General features: G+C 36.2%; 1 protein-coding gene across 2 annotated transcripts in view; it reads right to left on the reverse strand.

Annotated features, from left to right (window-relative positions):
* Positions 1-326: 326 nt before the first annotated feature.
* MRPL3 (mitochondrial ribosomal protein L3) overlaps positions 327-26804 on the reverse strand; it is a 39911-nt gene continuing 13433 nt past the window's right edge. For both annotated transcript variants that reach the window (XM_001497161.5, XM_005600933.4), the window contains exons 5-10: positions 26628-26727; positions 24168-24228; positions 12955-13063; positions 7530-7607; positions 6130-6207; positions 327-2304 (exon numbers count right to left, since the gene is read on the reverse strand). In XM_001497161.5, the coding sequence (XP_001497211.2) occupies positions 2152-2304; positions 6130-6207; positions 7530-7607; positions 12955-13063; positions 24168-24228; positions 26628-26727 (579 nt within the window). In that variant the 3' untranslated portion in view covers positions 327-2151. The remainder of the gene's footprint in view (positions 2305-6129; positions 6208-7529; positions 7608-12954; positions 13064-24167; positions 24229-26627; positions 26728-26804) is intronic.

Raw genomic sequence — 26804 nt, forward strand, 5'->3', positions numbered from 1 at the left:
ACAAACACAGGACACTCAAAAAAAAAAAATTACGACTCGCTGAAGGCTCAGATGACGGTTAGCATGTTTTAGCAATAAAGTTTTTTTTTTTAAAAGAGTGGCCCTGAGCTAACTTCTGTTGCCAATCTTTTTTTTTTCTTTTTTCTCCCCAAAGGCCCCCAGCACACAACTGTATATTCTAGTTATGGTCCACCTAGTTCTGCTATGTGGCATGCCACCTCAGCATGGCTTGATGAGTGGTGCCAGGTCCATGCCAAGGATCCAAACTGGTGAAACCCTGGGCCACCAAAGCAGAGTGCATGAACTCAACCACTCAGCCACAGAGCTAGCCAAAGTATTTTTTAATTCAGGTATGTTCATTGTTTTATTAGACATAATGCTATTACACACAATGGATAACAGTATAGTGTACACATAACTTTTATATGCACTGGGAAGCCAAAACATTCATGACTTGCTTTATGGCAACATTCGTTTTATTGCAGAGATCTAGAACCGAACCCGCAGTATCTCTGAGGTATGCCTGTAATGAAATTTGTTCTCACTTTCCAATATTTATATTACTTTTTCTTGTCTTATTGTACTGGCTAAGAACTCCAAGAATATTGTTGAATAGACACAGTAAAGGGCATCCTTGTTTGAATTCTGACAAGAATGCATCTAATACTTTATCCTTGAGTATGGTGTTTGCTGGAGTTATCTTTTAACAAGTAGGAATTTCTACTTTGATGTTATTTTCGTTTTTAATAAAAATGGTGTGGTGACCAAGACTTACTCCAGTTTAAAATAATTCCTCTTGAGGAACTCATGATTAAAGAGAAATATGTAAAAACGAACGTTGTGTTTTACCTTGGTACCCAGGAAGCTCAGAGCCAAACTGAATATTAAAACTCTTCATGTCATAGCCTGCTCAGCTACATTATATTGGCTCTACTGCTTCCCAATCCCCCACCTATTCTAATTTATATCATCCTACGTGTTTTTCTCTTACTTTACTACTTTATTACATGGATTTCCCATCAATTGTCACAAATCTTTAATAGAATGAGATGAAGTGTAAACGAAAACTTTAAGAAAGATGTGGTTGCATTTGGATTTAAAATTGAGAGAAATGCAACATGGGCAGGAAAATATTGTTGGACCTTTTAATAACAAATCCATTAGTTATCAGGAAATCACATGGAGACCTAACACTATGGTTAGTAAGTCTCTTAGGTGACCATACGAATCAAGTCTCAGAAATCATCTGGGGTTAAAAGTTGGATTCTGTGGATTGTCAGGAATCTGGTCCAGAGGAAATCCAGTAGTTAAATGGGGCCTGCTTCTACTTCCATTATTAAACTTAATTATTTATCATAAGTAGCCACTAGTAAACACATTTTAGTTTCATACAATGAAGAGAAACCCAGGGGCCATTAACATTTTCAGTAATAGGTGATTAATAACTTTGTTGAATGTACAATCCCAAGTTACCTCAAATCCTTTTTGGAAGGCATCAAGGAAAAATGATAACAACTATCTTATCGTTGAGTGATCAAACTAAAAAATAACTATTCCTCCGAACCAAAGGGTAAATCAGATCCATAATTCATGATTTTATTGTCTTTCCTTTGTCAAGCCTTTAACATACATATTTCTGTTCTTTAAATAAAAATCTTCCTTTCTCTCTTCAGGGCTATGAAATGTAGAAGGATAAAAATGAATTTTCGGAAATGGTTTCTTCTATGTAATTAGGTTGTACCACAGTCACAATCTCAGATGGTTGGCCACTGTTCCACAACTACCCCTTCACAAAAACAGATAAACTTTAATAAAAGAAGATAAATTTATAAACATCTTAAGATAACCTGAGAAATACGTAGTAAAAATAGAATGAGGCCCACATATTACAAAGATTTAGCTAATATGCAAACTGCCAATCCATCCAAATTTGGTATATCCAATCTACTTAACTGATTTGTGTAACATGGTAATTTTTTAAAATAAAATTCAGTTGGGGGATGAATGATGTCCTTACGCATGATTTCTTGACAAAGGTGAAAAGTGTGGTGTTGCTGTGACTAACAAAGGAAGATTGAATTCCTAGTCCTCTTATTGTTCTGGCTCATCAAAGCTCGCAGGGCGTGTGAGGCTCTGCCATGTCCAACGAGGTCAGGCAAACGTGACGGAAGGGGCGCTGGGCCGACACACGTCTTCATCATACAGGTCTTCCGGCAGCTCCTCCTCATCCCCAGCAGGAAAATACGTAGGGAACGGCAGATGTTTACACAAGTCCTTATATGCAGGCAGTTTAGAATCTTTGACCTGCAGGGAGGAGGCAAAGATCCTATTAATGACTGCTACCAATTACATTACTTAAAGATACTCTACTTTACTTATGATTTATAATCAAAGAATATCTGTTCCTACATTTTCTAATGGGAATAACTCTTTTATATATATAAAGCACAAGGAACTCAATGTATTCTTTTTATTCCAGTAAATTTAATTAATCCAATGAGAGAAATACAATCTTCCTCAAGTTAATCAGACCTCTCACAGGAATAAAATTACTCTATTAATTTATATCTTGTCTATAACTTACAAATCTCTAGAACTGCCCAACAGGATAAATTAAAATTTACAATTACTACTTAAATATTAATTATATCTAAATTGATTTTTCAAATATAAACTATATATCCAAAAGGTATTACTATCTACTTCTTAATTACTGGTTTGATTATCTACTCACATTATCTTTTTATTATTTTCTATCATAAATTTTTTGAGCTGAGCTTAAAGAAAATAAAATTTACCTAGTATTTTTGTTAGTCTTAATTCTAAAGGCACATAACCAAAAATATCAAGTTTTATTAAGGAAATTAGCTTACATTTAAAAAGCAGCATTCTCACTGAGAAGCTGAGGACTGAATAATACTTGGCAAAAACAATAATAATACACCCATAAGTCTTTCTAACAGCTCTATTAACTCTTTATATTCTAAAAATATTCTAATTCTATCTGTGAATTCATAAACCAAAGAAATAATAGTACAGAAACTGATACGATCTAAAATATTGGGTTTTATTTTTGGAAAATATTATTGGGTTCTTTAAAGCTTCTGCCTCACTCTACAGCCTTCATTCAAAGAGAAAAAAAATTACATGTAATTATACACACAGAGTAAAATAAGGCATAATCATTTTGGCAAAAAGAAATGAATAATTTGGTTGAAGTAAGTACACAGCTGCTAGGAACAGTTAAGTACAGAAAAACATATCTATTTTAATCTCTCTCATTAAAATTGTTCTAAGAAATCACCGTAATTTGCCCAGAAGAAAATAAACTTGTTTAATTTTTTTTCCAATGCACTAATCTTGGGTTGAACTTTAACTTTGAAAAAGAAGTCATATTCTTACCAATTTAAACTGTCTCAGAATTCAGAATTGAAAATAAAACCCAAGAAAATAAACAAAAGCAACAATAACAAAACTTCCTGTGCTAATTTGATAAATGTGAAAATTTAGTCATAAATAACCTAAATAGCTAATTCTCAGTTATATTTACATTTTTACAAACCTACCAAACCTCAGGAACACTTCAGACAAAAGCAGTGCTTATATATTCTAATTGTAAATGCTACATTACTATATATAATTCATTCATTTGAAACACAAACGATGACATCTTATCTAAATATCTTTTGTCTTGATGGCTTTAAAGTGGAGGGTCAAAAGTCTGCAGCCCATCTTTAACAAATGTGCAAGACTCTATGGTATGTATTTTTGTTCACTTAATCTTACCCCTGCCTACACTAAGACTCTCTCACCTATCTACCTTTCTTTTTTATATTTATGTATATTAGCAAACCAGTTCAAATCGTTTGAGGAAAGGTGGGGGAAAGGACACCAAAAAAACCCCAGGTGTATCTGAAAATAAACTTAGATTATAAATTAGAATATAGGGACGAGCACACACGAATAGCATTTAATAACATACACTACATTATGCTGTAAATAACAGTTCTTCAGGTTCTCTTAATATTTTTAGTGAATCCAAACAACAATAAAAAAAGCTTACATTACACAGGTTGATCATCCCTAAGACTATCTTTTCTAACTTCAAAATAAGAAAAAAATTATCAGTAGACTTGTACTCTGAGGGAGCAAAAGCTCCTGTGGGGTGAGTGGATGTTAATAAGGAGGCTGCTTGTCCAGTAGGAAGTGCCTCAGTCCCCAACAGCAAGGGTGCTTATTCACCTGCTATGGAATCACTTGGAAGAATGGAAAAAGTGAATGTTGTCAAAATGTGTACCAAGCTTCTGACATTGAAAACACAAGCCACAAAACACTTTCCCAAACCCACACCTTAATGTTTGGGACACCTAACATTGTTTAGGGTCACAAAAGATAATTGTTTACACACCAAAATTCAAAGTCTTTTTTCAAGATGAATTCTTTTTTATCAAAATGTTTATTGCAAATATATCCACTAGTGCATTAACAGTTCAAAGTAGAGTAGACATTTCTCTGATGCTTTTGTTTCTCAAAATATGTTTGGACACGTCTTTTCGAACTGCCTTTGGTGTACCTTCTAAGTGTCTTCAGTGACAGCATGCCATCATCCATTAAGGGAGTTAATTTTTTGGAAGTAATCTTTTATGGAAGTGGGTGGAAAATCTGAGTAACAAATGTTGCTGATTATAAGCTGTTTATAACAACCAGATCAGAATATCACTGCATATATTATGGTTTTTCAAGATAGTTGACCTATTCATCCTTGCTGGTGTCAAAGAAGATGCTGAGAATGGCACCTGAGAAATCACAGCAGTAGTAAAGTTCAGCTGGAAAGTCAGCCTAGAATTGTGTATGCAGCAAAATGGGGAGAAAAGGAGGATTTGACAACATTTAAAAATCCACCTGATATTTGGTATAAGTTTATTAGGGAAAATAATCAATTTCCTTTTTTCTCATTTATTTAAGGTTGATATTTATAACATGTAATAAGTCTGGAATGTGGAGGTAGGGATACATTGAATTATGAAACCAAAATGTTATGAGAAGTACAATGACAACCTGCTGGTTTCAACTACCTGTCATTGTGTGCATGACTGGGACACTTAAGACACTAGAAATCCACTTAAACCTCTAAAACCTTCAAGTTAAAAAAGAAAAAAGAATTTGCAAAAATTCATCAAATGCATTTTTTCTTTAAGAAAATTAAGAATAATCCAGTCAAAAGAGAGGAGTTCCAGAAAAGAAATTTTAACTAGTGTAAGATTAAAAAAAAACATTGTACCTTATGCTAGTAATGGAACCTACTTTAAGAAATGAAAAACAATACATAGAGAAAGACCCAACCTTAAAAATCTGAGATTTAAGTTTCACCTATTTTGTCGTTATTATTGGAAAATTAATGAAGAATATATTTCAGAGAATAGCTGATATCATGTCTACTACAAATTTATTTTCAGAATGGAAGACTCAAAATTCAAAAGGGATCTCTCACTTTGTAGCATGTTGGCCTCAATTCCAGGCAGAATATTTATTCTGTATTTTATTTGATGCAAATAAGTCTCTGAGAGCTTAAGAGTTTTTCTTCAAATCTATCCTGTACACATTTGTTTTCTTCTTCTACTTTATGTTTTTAAACAGAAAAATGAACATGTGTATTTTTAAGGAACACACAAAGATGTAATCAGAGCAATGACAGTAATAAAAAAAAAACAAAATCTCTCCTTAAAATGTCTACTTTTAACCATCTTTCTTGTTGACTCATTTAATTTCCACCTCATGTACTTCTGGTTCCTTTGTCAAAGTACTCTTAAAACCTAAAAAGTTTTCCTTTGGAAGGACAGAAATACATTGATATTCTGGCAATAGTTACCCTAAAACCCTTTTTATATTTCTGAAGAGACTCTGCTTACTGGCCCTATCCTTACTGCAGGTTCATGGTTTTATAGACATTGGGTACAGATTATCCTGGCAATTTTTTCATTTAGGAGCTACCAAAAAGCAGAAAAATTTAGCAGAAATTCATGTGGAAAAAAGCCATTTATTTTCAAGCCACATTTATAGGTCAAAGGAGAATTTATGGCACACAGCCACATATATGGAACAATGGAAAACAGATACAGTTATACATACCTTTACTAAGCAATTTTTATGTCCAGGTACAGAACCATTTACATAGATTATATTGTGCTTTGTGTTTATTCTCCATACCTAAAGTAAGAAATGAAATCAAATCTTAAAAGTTAAAACTTTGAGAATATACTTTATTAAAATAAACAGTATGTTACTAACAGCTGAGGCTATAAGCAGCCTATAAAGTGAAAACCAAATTAGCACTTCAAAATGTTGAATGAGAAATCAAAAAATTCAAATCCTACAGATGACTTATAACATGAGACTAGAACAGGTATGTCTTATGGAAGTGGTAGCAAACTCTCATTTTAAATATAAAAGTGACTGAATGATCAAGACTACTTGGATATCTCAATGGACTCTGCTGGCATCATTAGGAATAAGAAGTGGAAATTCACTTTTATTTTATTTTTAGTTAATACCAGCTTGCTGCAACTAGAAACTGGGGAAGTCACAACCTTTCTGAGTCTAATTTAAAAAATAAGTGTGTTGAGCAGATGGCTCTCAAACAGATCTTCACATGGAGAAAAAATTTACACAAATGGGAGAGAATGGTCAAGAAATGGTACTGAGAAAAAGTATTCTGGGGAAAACAGATTTAATTATATAAAATTTTTAAAAATTCTGCTGGTCAAAATTTATAAATAAAATATATTTAGAGTAGAGACTGGAAGAACATGCACCAAAATGTGATCAGTGGTTATCTTTGGGTGTTGTTCTTGTGGGTGGCTTATTTTCTTATTTGTACTTCCTATACTTTGAAACATATATGCGTTTATATATAAACATTAGTTGTTTTAATAAAAATATAATTATATAGCACCCATTATAATACAGCCTGTTTTCTCTTAGATATTACATACATTCTTCAAGTTAGTAGAGAGTGAACATAACTTCCTCCTTTTAAATATATATAATTATTTTATAAAGATGGATGTATAGCACAATCTTTTTTTAGTACTATCTCTTCCTTCCTCCTCCTCACCCACATCCGCGTCCATCCCCTAACACATCTCACATATAACCTTCCACTTTTCTGTGTCTACGTCATGGCATGCCAACACAGAGAGAGAGCTTTTGTTCACTCTTTTACAAAAGGAGACTATTATACATAAGAACCCGAATCTTTTTTTTCATGTAACAACATCCTGTGGAAATTTTCCAGGTCAAACAGTAGATGCTGATGTTTTCTTTTTAAGGACTGCACAGTCCACTGCTTGGATGTTAAATGAGCACATAACTACTACAACGACAGCACAAACCGTTCACATACCCTCCACCTCTCAATAACTGTAAAACCTGTTAGAACAATCACACACAGACACACATTAAACACACATTCTGGTGCCTTTGCATTTAAGCATTAATTTATCCCTAAAAAGAGCCACTTAGAAACTTACTTTCAGTCCATATGCTGTCCTATCTATGTTGCCCATTTGCCCAGGCATTTTAGTTCCAGGCCAGACTCTGGCAACATCCTAAATGAGAGAATCAAAATTAACACTTTTAAGTACTCTCAATTTCAAACAGTACTGATCAAACTGAAATGCAAACTAAGACAGGAATTATTAAAATGCTTTATTTTTTTCCCATTCTGCTAGGCCCCAGTAAAGAACTAAATACGTATTTAGATACATTTACCCCTGGAGGATTTCCTTCCCAAACGAAATAAATACAGACTAAGAAACACATTTAGGAGAAAAACTGTAACAAGAGAGCAGCAACTGAGCTAATACTGGTTAAGAAGTTAAAAAGGAAAACAAAGGACATACAAGCACATCACACCACCATTCAAAACAAACCAAAAGGCCTGCCTGGCCCGTCTTCACTAATCTTCTGTATTAACTGCCCTAATGGACTCCGCTCCACTGCGGCTGGAACGGTCCTACTGCCCACCCTTGCTTTAGACGTGGCTTTCTTTCACCAGAATGATTAAAGGACAGAGTCAATTAGCAGAATATTGAGTTTGTCCAGCCCTCTTTTGTCTCTGATTCACATAAATCAAATAGCTTCTCACGGTCTCTCTGATTTTGGCTTTGGTAATGCATAATAGTTCTACATCTAAAGGAGCAAATCTGAATTACATCTAAAATTGGAAAGCTGCTCATGACAGAGGAATTCTTGGAATATAATCACTTTTGCATCACTACTCTCACATTAACAGGCAAAACTCCCAGTGGAAGTGGCTCATCAAACATTAGAGTTGGTTACTATGTAACTAACACAGCTTAAAAGACAATTCTGAATATCAGAGACTAAGTATCACCTTTATTCACTCTACAAATACACTCTGTGATAAGCACTGTGCTTAACATTACATTACTAAGGACTAAACGCCCTGTCCACTTAAATTTATACTCTCATTAAAAGTATACCCCAACTCTTAGGATTATAAATGCATTTACTAGCCAATCCTTAATGGAAGTATTTACACAAACTGAATAGTCTATTTCATGATAACTAACTTGAGTCACAAGACTAGGTTCTTCTATATGCTTAATTTTTAAAAGAGCTTTATTAATATATAATTCACACACCACACATTTCACCATTTGAAGCATACAATTTAATGTTTTTAGTATATTCAGAGTTGTGTATTACCACAATCAATTTTAGAACATTTTCATCAATCCAAAACAGAAATTTCACACCTATTAGTGGTCACTCCCTCTAACCCTCCCAGCCCTGTGCAACCAGTAATCTTCTTTCCTCTCTATAGATTTGCCTAGGATGGATACGTCACATAAATGTAATCATATAATATGTAGTCTACTGTGACTGGCTTCTTTCACTAGGCATGTTTTCAAGGTTCATCCACGTTGCAGCATGTACCAATACTTCACTCCATTTTATTGCTAAATACTATTGCATGAATTAAAATCTATTATCCACTCACCAAGTGATGAACATTTAGGTTGTTTCTATTTTTTGGCTATTATGAATAATGTTGCTATGAATATTCAAGCACAATTTTTTGTACATGTTTTCATTTCTTTTCAGTATATACCTAGGATTGGAATTGCTGGGTCATAAGTAACTTTACAGATAACGTTTTTAGCAACTGCCAAACAGTTTTCTAAAGCAGCTGTACTATTTTTACATTCTCATCAACAATGTATGAGGGTCCAATTTTTGCACACTCTTGCCAGCATTTGTGATTATCCGTCTTGTTAATTATAGTCATCCCAGTGTGTGTGATGTGGTATCTCAGTGTGGTTTTGATTTGCATTTCCCTAATGACTAAAGATGTTAAGCAGAGTTTCATGTGTTTATTGACCACTTGTATATGTTCTTTGGAAAAATGTCTATTCAAGTCCTTTGTCAATTTTTCAATTGGGTTATTTATCTGTTTACTATTGAGTTGTAAAAGTTCTTCATATATTGTGGATACAAGTTTTAGCAGATACATGATTTGTAAGTATTTTCCTCCATTCTGTGAGTTGTCTTTTCATTTTCTTGGTGGTACTGTCTGCAGCACGAAAGTTTTAAATTGTGATGAGGTCTAATTTACCTATATTTTCTTTTGTTACTTGTACTTTTGGTGTCGTTTATATCTCAGGCTTTGATTCAAGGTCATGATGATTTACTGTTTTCTTAAAAGGGTTTTATAGTTTTAGCTTTTAAACTTATGTCTATGATCAACTTAATTTTTATAACTTTTTATTTTTATACAATTTATAACTATATAATTTTACAATTATAAAAAAGCTATTTTTGCATGAGAGTTTTTGTATTATTTTTATACAAAAACTCTCATACTCTTTACCCAAATTGACCAATTGTTTACATGTTGCCCCATTTGCTTTACCATTCATTCTGTACGCACAGCTTTTCGATACCATCTGAAATTTGGTGGCAGACATGATACTCCTTTACGTGTATGTATTTCAGGGTATATCTTCTAAAAACAAGGTATTCCCTTACACAACCAGAGTACAGTTATAAAACTCTGAAATCTGAACATATTATCTAATCTACAGTCCACATTCTAATTTTGTCAACTGCCCCAACAGTGCTCATTATAGCTATTTTTTCCAAGTCAAGGATCCACTTCAGAATTATCCATTGCATTTAGTTGTCATGTTTCTTTAGTCTCCTTAAATCTGGAGCAGCTCCTCAGCCCTTCCTTGTCTTTCATGAACTTGACATTTTTTTCTGGTAAGGAAGACTGGCCCTGAGCTAATATCTGTTGCCAATCTTCCTCTTTTTGCTCGAGGAAGACTGCTGCTGAGCTAACATCTGTGCCGATCTTCCTCTATTTTGTATATGGGACGCTGCTACAATATGTCTTGATGAGCAGTGCGCAGGTCCTTGCTCGGGATCCGAACATGTGAACCCCGGGCTGCCAAAGCAGAGCACGTGAACTTAACTACTACACCACCAGGTCAGCCCCCAGGACCTTGACCTTTTTGAAGGGTTCAAGCCAATTATTTTGCAGAATATTACTCACTTTGGGTTTGTCCGATGTTTCTCCAGGACTAGCTATAGGTGATGCATTTCTGGCAGGAATCACCAGAGAAGCAATGATGTATGCTTTTCTGGGAAGCAATCACGTGGCTTATTATGTTGGTTTGTCCAATTACTGGTGATGTATAATGCTGATCAGTTAGTTAAGGATGTGTCCACTAGGTTAATCCACTCTAAGGTTATTATTTTTCCCTTTGTAGTTAATAGGCAATTTTTTCTGGGACTATGTAAATAATTAGTCTCCATCAAACTTTCACCACTTGTTTTAGCATCCATTGATAATTCCTGGCTGAATCTATTATTCCTATGATGGCTGTCAAAGAGTGTAATTCTAACTCCATCTTTCCTTCCCCATTTATTAGCTGGGATTATACTATAAGAAAGAGCAGTTATCTTTCTCCCATTTATTTATTAACCTATCCATTCATTTTATTTATTTGTGTCAGTGTGAGCTCATGGATTCTAATTTTATTCCATGAACTCTGTTACTATCATTTTTTTGGTTTTCAGATCAAACTGTCCCAATTTTTGCAAGTGAGAGCTGATTTGAGCTGGCTTCTGTGTCCTTTCCATGTACCTATCATTTTTTAAGCACTTCCTTGCTTTCTTGAACAAGCTGTTTTGGGTTCATCTTGTAATCTTCCTGACCCATGCATGAAATCAACCATTTCTCCAAAGAACCCTAGTTCCTTTCAGTGGGGAATGGCATTTAGAAATCAAGATTTAGGCTCTAGGTATGCTCACTGCTATGGAACATCTTTGCTTTTAAGTCCTTTCAGTAGACAGAGCTAAAACATAAATATCTATACACACACACACACCCCTATATTTATTTTGCTCTTTCTTTATATTACACAAACAGTAAATGTATACTGATACCCAGGATTTGAAATCAACATTAAAGGGCTCATTCTAATTTCCCTCCTTTTCATACCTTAACACCCTTCTCTAATGGTGAGAAACTTGGCTCCCATTCTCAATATATTTACTTACGCTCAGTCCTACAATTCACAGAAAACTACTTCAGAATTGCTAACTAATATCACTGCAAAAAACAAGCAGAATTCAACACTTGTGCACAGTACTTTTTAAATTTAGACTCAGGGTACATAGCCAACTACTGTGTTCAAAAGTTAGTTGAGTCAGTCCCCTCTTCCTCACCACCATCAGTGTGGTTATGTTATTCATTTGAAAGAGTTAGGTTCATTTTCCAATGATACTCCATTATGGATTTTCCCCTTCATCTTTGTTTTTATTTTGAATGTGTAAAACACTAACATGATTCCCAAAGTAAAAAAGTATAACAAAAAGTATATCTAGGGAAGTGTCACTTCTGCCACTTCCTAAGCCCTTCCATACTGTTCCCCACCCATCCCCTATAGGTAACCAATCTCGTTCGTTTCTGGTTTATCTTTTTGGTCCTCCTTGTTGCAAAAATAAGCAGATAACATATGCATTTCCTTATAGTCTGGAAATAACTCCACTGTTTCATAATGACCTACTCATTCTTTTTCAGCTGCATAGTATTCTATTGAACAGATGACCACAGTGCATCCATCCAAATTCCCAAGTACAGACATTTATGCTTCTAATTATAAATACTGTAGCAATGACTAATTTTGTGCAAAAGCATTTTTATATTTTTAAGAGAATATCTTCAGGGTAATCCATAGAAGTAGGATTGCTGTGTCAAAGTAAACACCTTGTAGCTTTCTTAGATATTGCCATATTCCCCTCCAGAAAGGATGCAGTATTTTGTATTCTCACAAGTGACGTATGAGAATGCCTGTTTCCCCACATTCTTGCAAAAGAGTGCAAAAATTAAACAGCTTGATAACACAATATCAAGTATCAAATATCAAGTATCAAGTATGACTGAATTAGCCATACAAAAGTCCTTCTCTATTTTCTATGCTCTTATTGTTTATTTCTCCATTTCTTCTCTACCACTTTTCCCTTACACCGTGATATCGTCCTTGACAATCTTTCCCAATTGTCTCTTTCAAGGCAAAAAGGAATCTGTGAAGAAACCAGTGGGACTAGATGGATGGGCATCCTATCTAATCTTTTATTTTTTGCAGCTGACTTCAGAGGGTAGGATGGGAGACAGAAGGGAATGAGAAAGTAGGCAGAAAAGTACTGAGAATACTGGCTGTAAGTATGTGGGCTATAACTAAATGATTCAAGTCTGGCTCTGGAAAGTCAGTGATGCCAGGACCCATAAAAGTGTGACAATCACTAGGACCCGCCTAGAGTCAGATTAAAATTATGTGACTGGATCCCAAGGACAGACTAAGCACTATATGTGCAAAAGTTGAATATTTAGCATTAAAAAGAGCATTACTAAGTTATACTTACACCAGTTGAAATAGCTCCAGGTCTCCTGTGGGTTTTTGTTTGACCATGAGTAGCAGGCTGGCCTTTAAATCCCCATCTTTTCATGACACCTTGAAAACCTTTACCAATACTGAACAAGATAAACATGAGAATTTACATAATGAACAGCGCATAAAATATTCCCAATTGCACACTTTTTGATAGTACCTTAGAGTTTTAACAAAGCTCCTTATCTAAGTAACTAGAAAAGGTTATACAAGCAAAACTGAAAATGAACACTCCTTTATCTCTATCCTGCTTTGCACCCCTTCCTGGAGTTTCATTCTATATAAAATGATTAATTCAAGATTGTGAGACAACAGCTAAGCAAAAGTTCTATCTGAACAGGGAGTTTTATCATCAATTCTGTGAAACGATATAGTAAATGTGGTCTATTTCTAGAAGTTTCAAAGTCCTCATAAGAGAGTGGCAGGCAACCATTAAGATCCCACCCCCTGGTACTCGTGCCCTTGTGTAATCGCCTCCCTTTGGGTCTGGGTGGACCTAGTGACTTACTTCTAAAGAATAAACTATAGCAAAAGCAATGGTGTCACCTCCGACATTAGGTTACACAGAGACTGTGGCTTCCATCCTGGCACTCGCTTGCCAGGCTGTGAAGGAAGCCAACTGCCATATCATAAGCTATCCTAGAGATCCTAGGCATGAGGCAAGGATGTCTCCAGCCAACAACCGTGAACCTGAGGCTTGCCAACGGCCATGTTAGTGAGCTTGGAGGTGATTCTCCCCAAGTCGAACCTTGAGATGCCTGCAGCCTTGACTGATGTCTTGGTTGCAGCCTTGTGAGAGATCCTGAGCCAGACACACCCAGATAAGTTGTACTGTGATTCCTGACCACAGAAACTGTGAGGTAATAAATGTTTTTTTGTTTTAAGCTGTTGTGTTTTAGGGTAATGTGTTAGGCAGTAATAGATAACCAATACAACAGAGCACTAAATAAAACAATAATAATGCCCTAAATGCTGAATAAGTTTTAGAAGACACCAGATGGATCTTGGTCTCGAGTTCTGAATAGGAGGCTAATGGACAAATAAAATCAGAGAATAACAATTTCTTAAAATTCTGCTAATCAGAGAAACATTCTATGATACAGGTAGAAAGCAAACAATACTAAGGTTCAAGCATTATTAAAGTTTGTCTCTGTCAAATATATCAGTACAAATGGTACAACGAAAGGGTTAGAATAAATTACAAGACTGTACAGATATATACATATATTTTTAAGATTGGCACCTAAGCTAACATCTGTTGCCAATCTTCCTTTTTTCTTTCTTTCCTTCTTCTTCTCCCCAAAGCCCCCTAGCGTACAGCTGTATATTCCACTTGTGAGGGCCTCTGGTTGTGCTATGTGGTACCCTGCCCACAGATGTGGTACCCAGCATGGCCAGATGAGCAGTGCCATGTTTGTGCTGAGTATCCAAACTGCTGAAACCCTGGGCTGCTGAAGTGGAGCATGCGAACTTAACCACTCAGCCTTGGGGTCGGCCCCTGTATAGATATGTTTTTTTTAAAGATTTTTAATTTTTTTTCCTTTTTCTCCCCAAAGCCCCCCAGAACATAGCTGTATATTCTTCGCTGTGGGTCCTTCCAGCCGTGGCATGTGGGATGCCGCCTCAGCGTGGCTCGATGAGCAGTGCCATGTCTGCGCCCAGGACTAGAACCAACGAAACACTGGGCCGCCCGCAGCAGAGCGCGCAAACCTAACCACTCGGCCACGGGGCCAGCCCCTAGATATGTTTTTAACAGACTCTGAAGATGAACATTTTTTTTCACCTTTCACTAGATATGTCAACATATTTTTAATGAAGTGTTCCCTAACCTCAACAAAGCACAGAAACAGTGTGTAGTTCAGGCCATTTACATAAAGGACCAATAGCAAAAAGATTATGAAAACTATGTTATTTCCATAAGGACTTTAGTATTCATTTAACAAAGAATTATCAGAGAGTAAAGGACTGAAGTAAGCCCATATGAATAATACAGTTTGTTTTAGATAAACCAAGAATTCAACATAAAAACAATAAGAACTACGTGCAGAACCTAACACCTGAATATTATCAAAGCACAAGCCAAAAATTATTTGTCCATGAATAACTTAAATGTAGCTTACACCAGTTTCTTCACATTAATCAACTGAAAACATCACTTACGGTGTGTACATAATTCTTTTTTTTGCCTCAAAAACCCAAAATAATACTCATTCCTGATCAAAGAGCTAAAACAGAAATTTAACATAGATTAAATGAAAAACCACTATAAATTGTGCAAGGAGATTAACAGCTAAGAAAGAAACTATGATAATCACATATTTTACTGAAATTTTGCTTCAGAAATTTAACAGATGTTTCTACTTAACACTGAATTTTAAAACACATTTGAAAAATAAAAAGCTTGGCAATTTAAAAATAAAAAATACCTAAAGAGCCATGTGAACCTAGTGTTGGCAAATAACACTTTAAAGAAGAAAGGAGAGGGGACTGGCAATACTATCTAAAATGAATGTGTTTTAAAAACACCACACTCTAACACTGGCCATTCTTGGTAGGAAGTTTGCTGGGACCCTCTGAGTTCTCAAACTGATTCATCTCTTACTTAAAAAGAGACAGCACGAGTGTGGGCACCAATAAAAACACATGCCAGATAAATTACAGAAGATAATTTAGCTCATTTTAAGAGTAAATGATTATAAGATGAAAGTGGTATCCTGAAGTGCTAATTATCTGTTGGCTAATTACAGATTGTTCTCCAGTCTAGCTCGAGAATACATCATGTTGTTACACTGTGTACAATGGGAACCTCTTCAATAAATAACATTAAACAAAAGGATAAAACATAAATGACGTGACAAATTACTGGCTTAATTCAGATTATGCAGAATAGAGTGCACCTGTTGATCCATGGGTGGTACAGGTATCTATTCTATTGCTTCTCTCAGTTGTCACCCAACTTGAGAACAAAAAACAAAAGCAAGAACTGCACTGATCTATACTTAGCCTACCCAGGCACATTTCAAACGTAAGCTTTTCACGGGTCACACAAAACAAAATCCTCATTTTACTAAAAATGATACACAACACATAACACACATGCTTTCTCCCCCATGCCTTTTCTGCTGTTGTTTTTAGTTAATGACAGCAGAAAAAAATCAAATAAAGGAAAATCCCAATCAGAAAGAACACAATGTTAGAAGTTCCAAATTTAGTGACACATATCTGAAAATTCGGAAAACACAAAAAGGTGTTTTACTTAGAGCATTTATACTTGTTAAACCAAAAGTTCAGCAAAAATCTCAGACTATTTAAATTGAGGAGCCTTTATTGCCCTTCTTTCTCGGTCCATGTCCCCTTAGTATACTTTAAATTCATGAAGGGTAGGGACTGTGGATTATTCAGCCTTAGTGCCCACCTGAGAGGAGTCAGAGCAATTTTTTATTGGCTATAGCTATGTCTTAGGAAGAAAGAGGATTAGTTTCCTTTATTTTGTCCTATAGTTTCCAAATGTGGTATAATGGACATGCTTTTATAAAAGTTTGAGATGGTATTAAGAAAAGGGGAAGAAGGGCTTAAAAATATGACAGTAAGAAACTTGCTGAAGAAAATGGACAATTTAATGTTTCCAAGTGCATTCTATAAATCTCTAGCGATTACTACTATGTGAATTTCATTCCCTTGACATATTGTGACAAATGGCCAAACGTCTACCAGCATACACACAGGTTTGAATATAAACCCATCAGTATTTCCCTACTCTGTGGGAAACTGCCTTTGATTGCATGATTCTGGATACACTTGTATATGGGGATAAAACAAAGGTCCACGAGGTGAGGAGTCTTCTTGAGTTCATCCATTCTGAGTCCTCTGAGAACTTCCTCCAAAGTTCGAAACACTAAGTTCCATGCCACTGGCTTCTTCTACCTTCCCTCTCCTCTGTATCCCTCTTTCTCCTCCTTTTTGGGAAGCAACTGATTCTCCCTCTCTCATCCACCACCTGCAATCCATCTTTCTCTCCTGTTGTTCTCTGGAACTCACTCTGAGGTTAACGCCTTAATTCCCAAATCTAAAAGCCTTTTATTAAAATAACTTTTTATTATAGAAGTTTTAAAACATACTCAAAAGCAGAGACTAGTACTACGAATCCCTATGTATCCATCACCCAAGGTCAAACAATGATCTACTCAAGGCCGATTTTGTTTCACTTCTTCCCCTCTCCTGAAACTCCAATGGATTATTTTGAAACAAATTCCAGATGTCATGTCATTTCATCCATAAATATTTCAATATCAATCTCTAAAAGACAAGAATCCTTTTAAAGAACAAAACCACAATACCATTATCACAATCTTAAAAAATGAGCAATTCCTTCATACTGTTCAAATTTGTTTTCAAATTCCTATGGCCTCTTTTGAAATAGAAAGAGTTGTCCTCTATCCTTCCTTTTTAACCACTCTCCCCCACCTCTCAATCATCATTTCCTTCCTATTTTCCTGCTTCCCTAACACTCTCTGAGAAGTTCCTTTCTCTTTGCTGCTACATGAACAGATGGTCTTAGAGTCCTGCCTCTGACCCTCTTTCTCACTATGGTTTAAACCAGGGGTTGGCAAACTGTGGCCTCTATTGGCCACTTGTTTTTGCATATAAAAGTTTTATTGGAACGCAGCCACACACATTCATTTATTTATTGCCTACGGCTGCTTTAGAGCTAAAATGACATAAGTGAGTAGTTGCAATGGAGATCATAATACTTGCAAACCTGAAATATTTATTATCTGGCCCTTTGAGAAAAAGTCTGCTGACCCTGAAGCTAACTCTAATAAGCTGGAGTTCCACAAACCTTGCCCTCTGGCAAGAATTCCGCTACCATCCCATTCCACAGATGTGCCAACCATAGCCAATCAGAGGTACCTCAGCCATTGAACTAGAATATTTCAGAAGCAGAAACTGAACATCTCTCTCTCAAGCTGTCCTCCTCTATGCAACCAGAGTGAAATTCCCAAGATGATAATCTTATCACACAAACTGTCTCCTGCTTGAAAAAACAAAAGAGCAACACGAACAAGCAGACAAACTAAACCACAACCTTAAATGGTTCCCAGTAACTTCTTTAGTTTGGGGCACATAATGCTTTTTATAACTGGGTCCAGCCTACCTTTCAAACACTGCCCGCCACAAATCCTAGTCACAGCAGATTTTTCCATGAATCCCTAAATATAGCCACTCTCTGTTCCCTCTGCCTCAAACGCCCTTCCTACTGCATTGCCCATCTTTCTACTATTACCGAAAAAAGAGCTGAAATTGTTTGTCATCAAGTGTTGCACCAGCTGCAAAGCACTTCATTTTCTTTATTAAAAAAATCAAAATCCATACTGTAAGTAGAGGTTTTCAATCAGAACCATTTCCGAATTAAGCTTTAACTTCCTCTCATTAGCTGATTATGTTGTAAAATGTTTAAGTGATTTGTACATAATCTCTCAGAAAACCAGTGACTGAGTACTAAATGGAAGAGACGTCTGTTGACTTCTCTAAGGACACCCCAAGATCAGGCTGTATTTTGATATTTAATAAATAAAAATGAAGGTGGGGGTGGAAAAGTGAAGAAATCACTGGTTTAAAATCAGCTTCTCTATGGTTAAACGTTATGTACGAATACAGGGAAATGGAGATTCATGTCACTTTCTTGCCAAAACCAAGATTGGGCTTCTTTACAAAATGGAACTACTCTGAAAAGATTAGAGTAAGGTAAAATCTTTAATTGTCAGAAAGTACTGATGAACATAAAAGCATAATGTCCAAATCAACAATCAAAAGAATTTCTTGTAGGATATAACTTAACATCACTTTGCTATATTTTAGATTCAAACCACTCAAAAAGATTTCAAATAAAAAACCAAGACAAAACAAACTCTAGTTAACAAAAAAGGACAATTTTTATTAAAATAAATTACATGTATATAAAAGGCCCTATTAGCTAATACACTGACTGCACGAGGATTAGCTTTTAATTCATGATGGACTAATACGGCACCAACATTTTAATCTTTAATTATAGCTTCTCCTCATTTCAACAAACTCACCCAGAGGTTATCTACCTCCTTTCATCTCCACACATTTCAGGGATAAAGCATCTCTACTGAAGATCCACGTAAACTTTGGCAGTCAATTTCTACCTAATTCAGTATCATTGTCTAAACCTATTTGATGTACAGTAATGTAATGTACATTTCCTTATCCTATAAGTAAGTCATGGTGGAATTTTCCAGTTGCTTTGTGTTCCATCACATAAAGTTAAAAGCTGGCATAGAATATCTATAGCTGTTACTCTCTAGGATGAGTCTGGGACAGTATGACCTGAAATGCAGGTATTCTGTTTCTGTCTAAAAACTATAAACCTCTCATCAATATGTGGGAACATTTTTATCAAGTGACTGCAAGAGTGCACTGCTTATAGCTTTCTGACGTCACATCCAGTTCATTCAATAGTACAAAGAGCTGAACGTGCAGGGATTCCTCTGAACCCTCTTATGAAAGGGAGCATGTCCTGGCTGTCCTACTAAACCCAGAATACCACATCTGCTCTCCTGAGTTCAGTCTGCTCTTCTCAGAAGAGAAAGCTAAAATAATCAATTCTGCAATATCATGAAAGGACGTAACAGTTTTCTGAAGGTCTTTAGCCATATCACTTTCATCAATGTATCAGAAAACCCTATTGCCACGTGCTATGAATCTACTTTTATGTGTTACTTCTTCATTAATACAGATAAGAGTGAGGTATGTCACTTGGAAAACTGAGGGATTATTTTTTGGAAACAGATTTTTAGAACTGAAAGGAACCTTGGAAACCATTTAGCCCCATATCCTCGTGTTAAAGATAATGAAATCTACATCCAGAGAAGTTAAGCCACTTGCCCAAGGTCAAATCCCTGGTAAATGGAAGCATCTGGCCATGCTTTCAACCCAGGTCATACTGCCTCTTGAGAAAGAGATTAGAGCGAAAATATAAAAATATCCAGCAAATCAGAGAGACATGAAGCTATTTCAAGGGCATCCTCATTACTCTATAAATTCTAGATGGAGCAGGTAGCATGTAATCCTAAAATTACCAAGAGTGCTTGGCAAGGCTGCTGTGTTGCTATACGGAAGACGGTGTAAAGTAAGAAGGCAATAACTTCATGTATTAGAAGACACCACAATTGAATTCCTAATGAGGAGAACATAGATTTTTTTCTTTTAAAATGTGAAACAAATTAAAAAGCAGTAATATCAACAATAGTGACAGTAGCCAATACTCCTGAGCATTTATGATGTGCCAGGCCTTGAGCTAAGAGCTCTCCATGCATTAGCTCAATCTTCACAACATGGCCATGAGGTAGATGCTGTAACTAACAGTCACGTGCTGCATAATGATGACGGTTCTGTCAACCACAAACTGCATATACGACGGTGATCTCATAACATTACATCTAATATATAACAGTTTCATTATGCTATTAATAGGTAATAAAGCCTAGTCTTTGAAATATGACAGTTTTATGTAATTAATTCTAAATAAAATTTTAAGACTAGCATGCAAATTGATGCGTTCCCCACCCCATACCCTTTTAAAGTGTATATTCTTGTTCTGTAATGGCGATTATATTGCACTGTAACTTCTGACAGATGATGATTTGGGTCTAACGTCTTCCCTTTCTTTCTCAATTTTGAGAAGGAAACAGCTGTAAACATAAGGTTTGACTGTTGATTCTATCCTCAGCATGGGATGGTTAGCTCATTGTTTTTTGTTGAATCCTAGTGGTGCTTGTTAGAACTTGTAGTTTTTTTAAAAAAGGAGAGAAATCAGGAAAGAGTGAAAAAAGAATAAACAAAGAGGAAACTGTAGAAATGCATTCTGCATTGTTTAGGGGAAAATGTCAGGTATCTGTCTCGAAGGACTTGAAGGACGCAGGCGGTGATGATGCGTCCGTGACAGTGGGCGTGGGGTGTCCTCCGGGTGTCCTCTTGAGCTTTGAATTCATGCCAGTGGCAGTCCTGAGGTAATTTTGTTCCTGGTTTTCTGGAGTTTGTTTATTTATTTAAATTTAAATTTTAAAGCCCAGATTCAAGTCAGAAAGAAGCTCATTCAACTACTTCACCTTCACCATTTGACCTAACCATGTCACTGCACAACTTTTTCTCTAGTGTTTGCAACCGTAACAGGATTAATAATCAAGAAGATGAAGCTCAAAAGTTTCCAAATTTTAAAACGGGTTGGAAATGGAGGCCAAGGTAGTAAATCTCTGGCTGTAAGTGAGCCACAGTAAGGGGTTGAGAGGACTCAGAGAGCCTACTCCCAAAAGAGTGTGGTTCCATTTATAGTTGACAAGGAAAAGAACATTCTCACTGGCTGTGAAGTTAAACTATGTGTTAAACTCCAAGCAGGGAAAACTGTCCAAAATGTGAGAAGCATCAGTGGAAGGAGATAGAAAAATTTTAGAAAGAAAAAGAAAAGCAAGCAAATGCACGTGTGCATACTTATAAGTGCGTGCACACACACACACACACACACTCCAGGGAAGTCAGCAGCAAAGAGAAGAGGCGGCAGCAACTAGGACTGTATGCAGCTGAGGATCCAGTGCTGCCGCCAGAAGGAATTCAAAACAACTCTACATGAGAAGGACAAAGAGCCCTATAGTTTCAAGCACTTACAAGCATCTTGAAGGCAGAATAACATGCCAGCTACAAGAGCTATAGTCATCGGAAGGTCAAAAAAGTCCATTGCATTCTTTTTTCTTTTTAGATTGGCACCTGAGCTAACATCTGTTGCCAATCTTCTTTTTCTTTTTCTCCCCAAAGTCCCCCAGTACATAGTTGTATATTCTAGTTGTGAGTGCCTCTGGTTGTGCCACATGGGGCACCACCTCAGCATGGCCTGATGAGTGGTGCCACATCCACGCCCAGGATCCGAACTGACGAAACCCGGTGCAGCCCAAGTAGAGTATGAACTTAACCTCTCAGCCATGGGGCCAGCCCCCCATTTCATTCTGATCTCAGGTAATACCATGTAAAGATTAAGCACACTAGAGTACAGTGCACACATGTGTGGGCTAAAACAACCCCTCTCTCTACTGTTATACAATGAAAGTCAAACAGAATACCATGTTGCAGTCCATACAATACAGAGGATCTTCTCAAATGAAGGTGCTCCCTTCTCCAGAGTTGAACGTCAACTACTTTAAACCCCAGGGCTCATTATTCTCCCAGCAGCTCTTATCAGCTATCTAGTCCTGAGGCTGGCACATGGCTTTACATAATCTTGTTTTCTAGGTACATGATCATAAAACACAAAACAAAAAACACTTCCTTTTTCACTTTATACTCACAAGAAGGTGGCTGAAGTTTTAAAAATAACTTTCAAGAAGCCAAGGAAACCCAACAGTAGCATATGAAATGAAAGCGGTTACAGAACACAGGCATTTGAAAAGCTGGGTCCTAATCCAAGCTAGTCACAAATCCTGCCACAAGGCATCTGCTAACAAAGGCCTCTGACTTTGCAGGGTTCTCAGAATAACTCATTTATCCTGTAAACTACATAACGGAATTCACAAACTATTAACTGTATGTAGATTAACAGAATTACTGTGAGGTATTTTATTATATGTAATTTAAATTTAAAAAGTAAAATCACACATCCCCCCAACTAACCTAAACCAAAGCTTTACAGCTCCAATATTTTGAGTTCTTGACAAGGGAAGGCAGAACAAACAAAGTTACCAAGAAACTAGTGATTTTAGGAAATAGGAATGAGTCCGCAACAATCAGGAAGCAGGGAAAAACAAGGAGAGCTTCATAATCTCTCTAAAAGGGGGATCCATTCTACTGCCAGTCTCTCCCACTCCATCTCTAGCTAGTTCAAAGGCAGAAGCGCCGAGCAACTGTTTGCATTGGCCCATATCCAAAAGTAGGCAATAACAACGTGGAAAGGAAGATGCATCCAGCTGAGTGCATTAAGGAAACCAATGCTGGCACTGATCTAGTTTCCTTGGATAAAAGCTACTTTGGCTCAGTCACTGTGATCATAAGACCAGCCCAGAGCACCTGTGGACCACTGTTCATTTTTCAAAGGGTTCCTAGTCAGAATGTTCCTGGAATACAGGTTGCAAATCTTGTCAAATGATGAAAAGGAAAAAATTGAGGCACATAACAAAAGTGAAATTATCATTTGTGTTGACAGAACAAGAAACAGGAATGGACAAGAACTGGTATTTGGAATTTAGGTTAGCTTAGGTCATATGGATTCTAATAACCTACCCTGACCAATTTCTACACAAACATACATAAAGGGCTCAGTTACTTCATTCCATAGTGACGTAACCTCAACTAATGATTGAAAAACCACTTCTGTAAGATCTAAATGTTTCCTGGAGATCATCTAGCCAGTACTGAACTTATCTTAAGCCATCCAATAGATGGTAAGATGTGAAAAAACTACAGTACCCAAAATAACACTGCCCAGTCTAAATATGACTCAAAGTCAGCATTTCTGTTAGAGTGACAATTAAGTGTTGATTTCAACCAAATTAAATCCTTAAGTATAAAAAAATATTTTGTTTCAATGGAAGAAGTCTCACTTATCTAGTACTGGGAGATAATGTCATGTTACTGAAGAGGCCTAATGTGTAATACTGTTTCTTCCTTCAGCTTCTGATAGGGCTTCTAACAGTCACAAAAATGTTTATAGCTACCTTAGGGGAACCTTAAGCACAACCACCACTATCACAAACAGTATAAAATGTTTCTAATTTAACTGTTTCCTTGAATTTGGAAAAACCCACCAATTACTAGACTACACAATAATCTCAAAAGAACTCTATGACATTGCTCATGTATATTTCACCATCAAACTGTATGTAGCCTTCAAAGTGGGCCCAGCTCACAAAGAACTAGAGTAATGTGGCCTTTCTCTCTGTCCCATTTCAAGAAACTCAGTTCAAAAGCTATAACCTGATGTGAACTCTACACATACAACTAACTCAGTGCTATTTAAAAACCGGTACACAGTAACACTAAAGCTTAGACTTATGAATGACAATAATGGTTACTTCTCCCTTATTCACTGACTTGAAAGACTATACTTCTTTCACTCACTGTTATTTTTTAATATCTAAGGAAAACAAAAGGAAAAGAGAACCTGCTATGCAGACCTACGTTTTGGCTGTGACATCCACATACTGTCCTGGGCGAAAGTGAGCAGCATAAAGAGGTGTGCCTTTATGAAAAGAAAACAAAAAGTCAATAGGAGATATATCAGCCCAGAAACAACACCACGAAACATAAACTACATACAGGAAGCCTTCTAGCTATCAGTTTTCAAAAATGACAGAAGATTCTCTCCTGCAGTTTTTAGAAACATCAACAATAAAATAATAAAATTGCTCAACAAACATGCTTTAATGGACTGCACGTGGGTTGAAGAACAGTGTGCCCAGTAGAAGGCGCAAAGTGCTGGTGTGAGCCAAAGACTGGCTGGCTGACAGGCTTCTGCCTTCGGAGGCCAACCTTCAACGGTGCTGGATGCAATGGGCAATTGCTGTGACAACACAGTGCTCCTGCTGATAAATACATGAGTTTGATGATTCTTGGTCATTTTAGTGAATAACAATACACTGAATTAAGATATATTTCCTATTTCATATAAGGAAAATAGAAATAAGAGAATGACTCAAAAAATGTTGGGGCTGAATCAAGACAAACTCTTTGGAGATAAATTATTCAAAAATAAGAACTTTACTTGAACACAGGTCCATTGTATTGGGTAATGATTATGGTATGTGTGATATCCATGTAAAGCCCACACATACCAGATTTTTCGTGGACTGGTCATTGTTTCAATAAAATATAGTTATTCTAGCATGTGCCCAGGTATTTGGAATAGCAAAAAACTGCCATTATGGATACCCCTAATTTTATATAGCACTAACATTGCCAAAACTAGTTGTATGTAAATAAAACCTTATTTTAAATGTACTTGGGAAATATGTTAAAGGAATTTTGTAAGTCAAAGCCCTGCATATCAATTTATTTATAAAAATTTGGAATTAACACTTACGAGGATTAAATTTGGCAATTAATCTCCAAACATTTATAGGGCACTTACAATATATACAGTTAGAAATACAAAGTTAGGGGCCGGACCGGTGGCACAGTGGTTAAGTGTGCATGTTCTGCTTTGGCGGCCCGGGGTTCGCTGGTTCGATCCAGGGTGTGGACATGGCACGGCTTGGGATGCCATGCTGTGGTAGGCATCACACTTACAATGTAAAGGAAGATGGGCACGGATGTTAGCTTAGGGCCAGTCTTCCTCAGCAAAAAGAGGAGGATTGGCAGTAGTTAGCTCAGGGCTAATCTTCCTCAAAAAAATAAAAAATAAAAAAGAAATACAAAGTTATAAGACATGGGCCTCGACCTCAAGAATTTACTATCTAGGTGAAGAATCAACATTAACATTGTCAAATAGGACACCTCTTTTTTAATAAAAAGCTGGAACCAATGTAGTAGAGAATGTAATTAAAAGCTAACTTTTGTTTTTTAAAACAGGGAGTAAAGTACTATAGGATTTCAGAGGGCAGTATCCTTTAAGGGAGGACCTAACCTGGATTTGTATGGACAGAGAAAAACCTTGAATTAAAAAACAAGGAAGATTAAAAGTGACTAAATTTCTATCAGGCTGAATGATCTGAACTGATATCTGACCCTTTTTCACCCACAAAAATAACAATTTCATATGGTTTAAGCTACAGCAAAAGCTAATGTGGACTTTTTACCCTTAGTTTAATTCCATTTACTTTACCTTAAAGTTGCAAAACTTGCACTTCAAAAAATACTTTTAATTCTATGACTAACAATAATGTACAACTGAAATCTCACAAGGTTGTAATCTATCATAACATTAATAAAAAAAAACTTTTAATTCTAGTTTATATCAAGGCTGACCCTCTGTCACTCCAATTAATAAGGCCTATTACAATTGTATTTTACTTAAAGAAATTCAGTTCAGATATTAAAATACCAAATCTTAAAATATCCTTCTACTATCTACTTGTTAGAATCCGAGTTCTCAAGAGATCAGGGAGCACTTCTGAAATTCAAAGACATCAAAATGCTGTTAACTACATGAACCAATACAATCGAATTGCCAAATCTTACATCTTGACATTCCATGGATTAGGTACAATACTTTTCGGATTTTACATCAAGGTGCTGTCATCAGTCATTTTCCCATGTCAGGCTATGTTTTCTCAAATTCTTCTATCTCAGCCAGAGTCTAGCTATTCTTCACTTAATAAAATGCCAGCCTACAAACAGTGAACTTCACATTTTAAAAGTTAGTGTATTTATTTGGAGTGGCTTTTCCAAATGTGACTCTCTGTACATCAAAAACAAAGGAGTTCCTCCCTCTTTCATGGAAAACAAAGAGTTCTCTACAGTTCTTTCCACTTAGAAAAACACTTGTTTGCCCCTAGTGATTAAATCAGATAACCGTTTTATATTTAAAAATAAATGTTTGGGACTTTGTATTGTGGATTCAGCTTTACTGAAAGGGCTGACATTAAACAAACCACATATTTGGGTACTTTTACCTCCCTCCTCTCCCCGACCTCAGATTACCTGGCTTAATTACAGCATTATCTGTTACGTGAAAGATTTTAACTTTCTGTTTTGGCGGCAATCCAAGTTCTTGGTAAAATTCCAATATAGATGTAGATTTCTAGAGGAAAAGCATCACACATAAGTAACACATTCAACACTAAAGGTGGAGGTTAATGCATAGAGATCTAAGCCAAG

The sequence above is a fragment of the Equus caballus genome, chromosome 16 (genome assembly GCF_041296265.1).
Source record: "Equus caballus isolate H_3958 breed thoroughbred chromosome 16, TB-T2T, whole genome shotgun sequence".
NCBI lineage: Eukaryota > Metazoa > Chordata > Mammalia > Perissodactyla > Equidae > Equus > Equus caballus.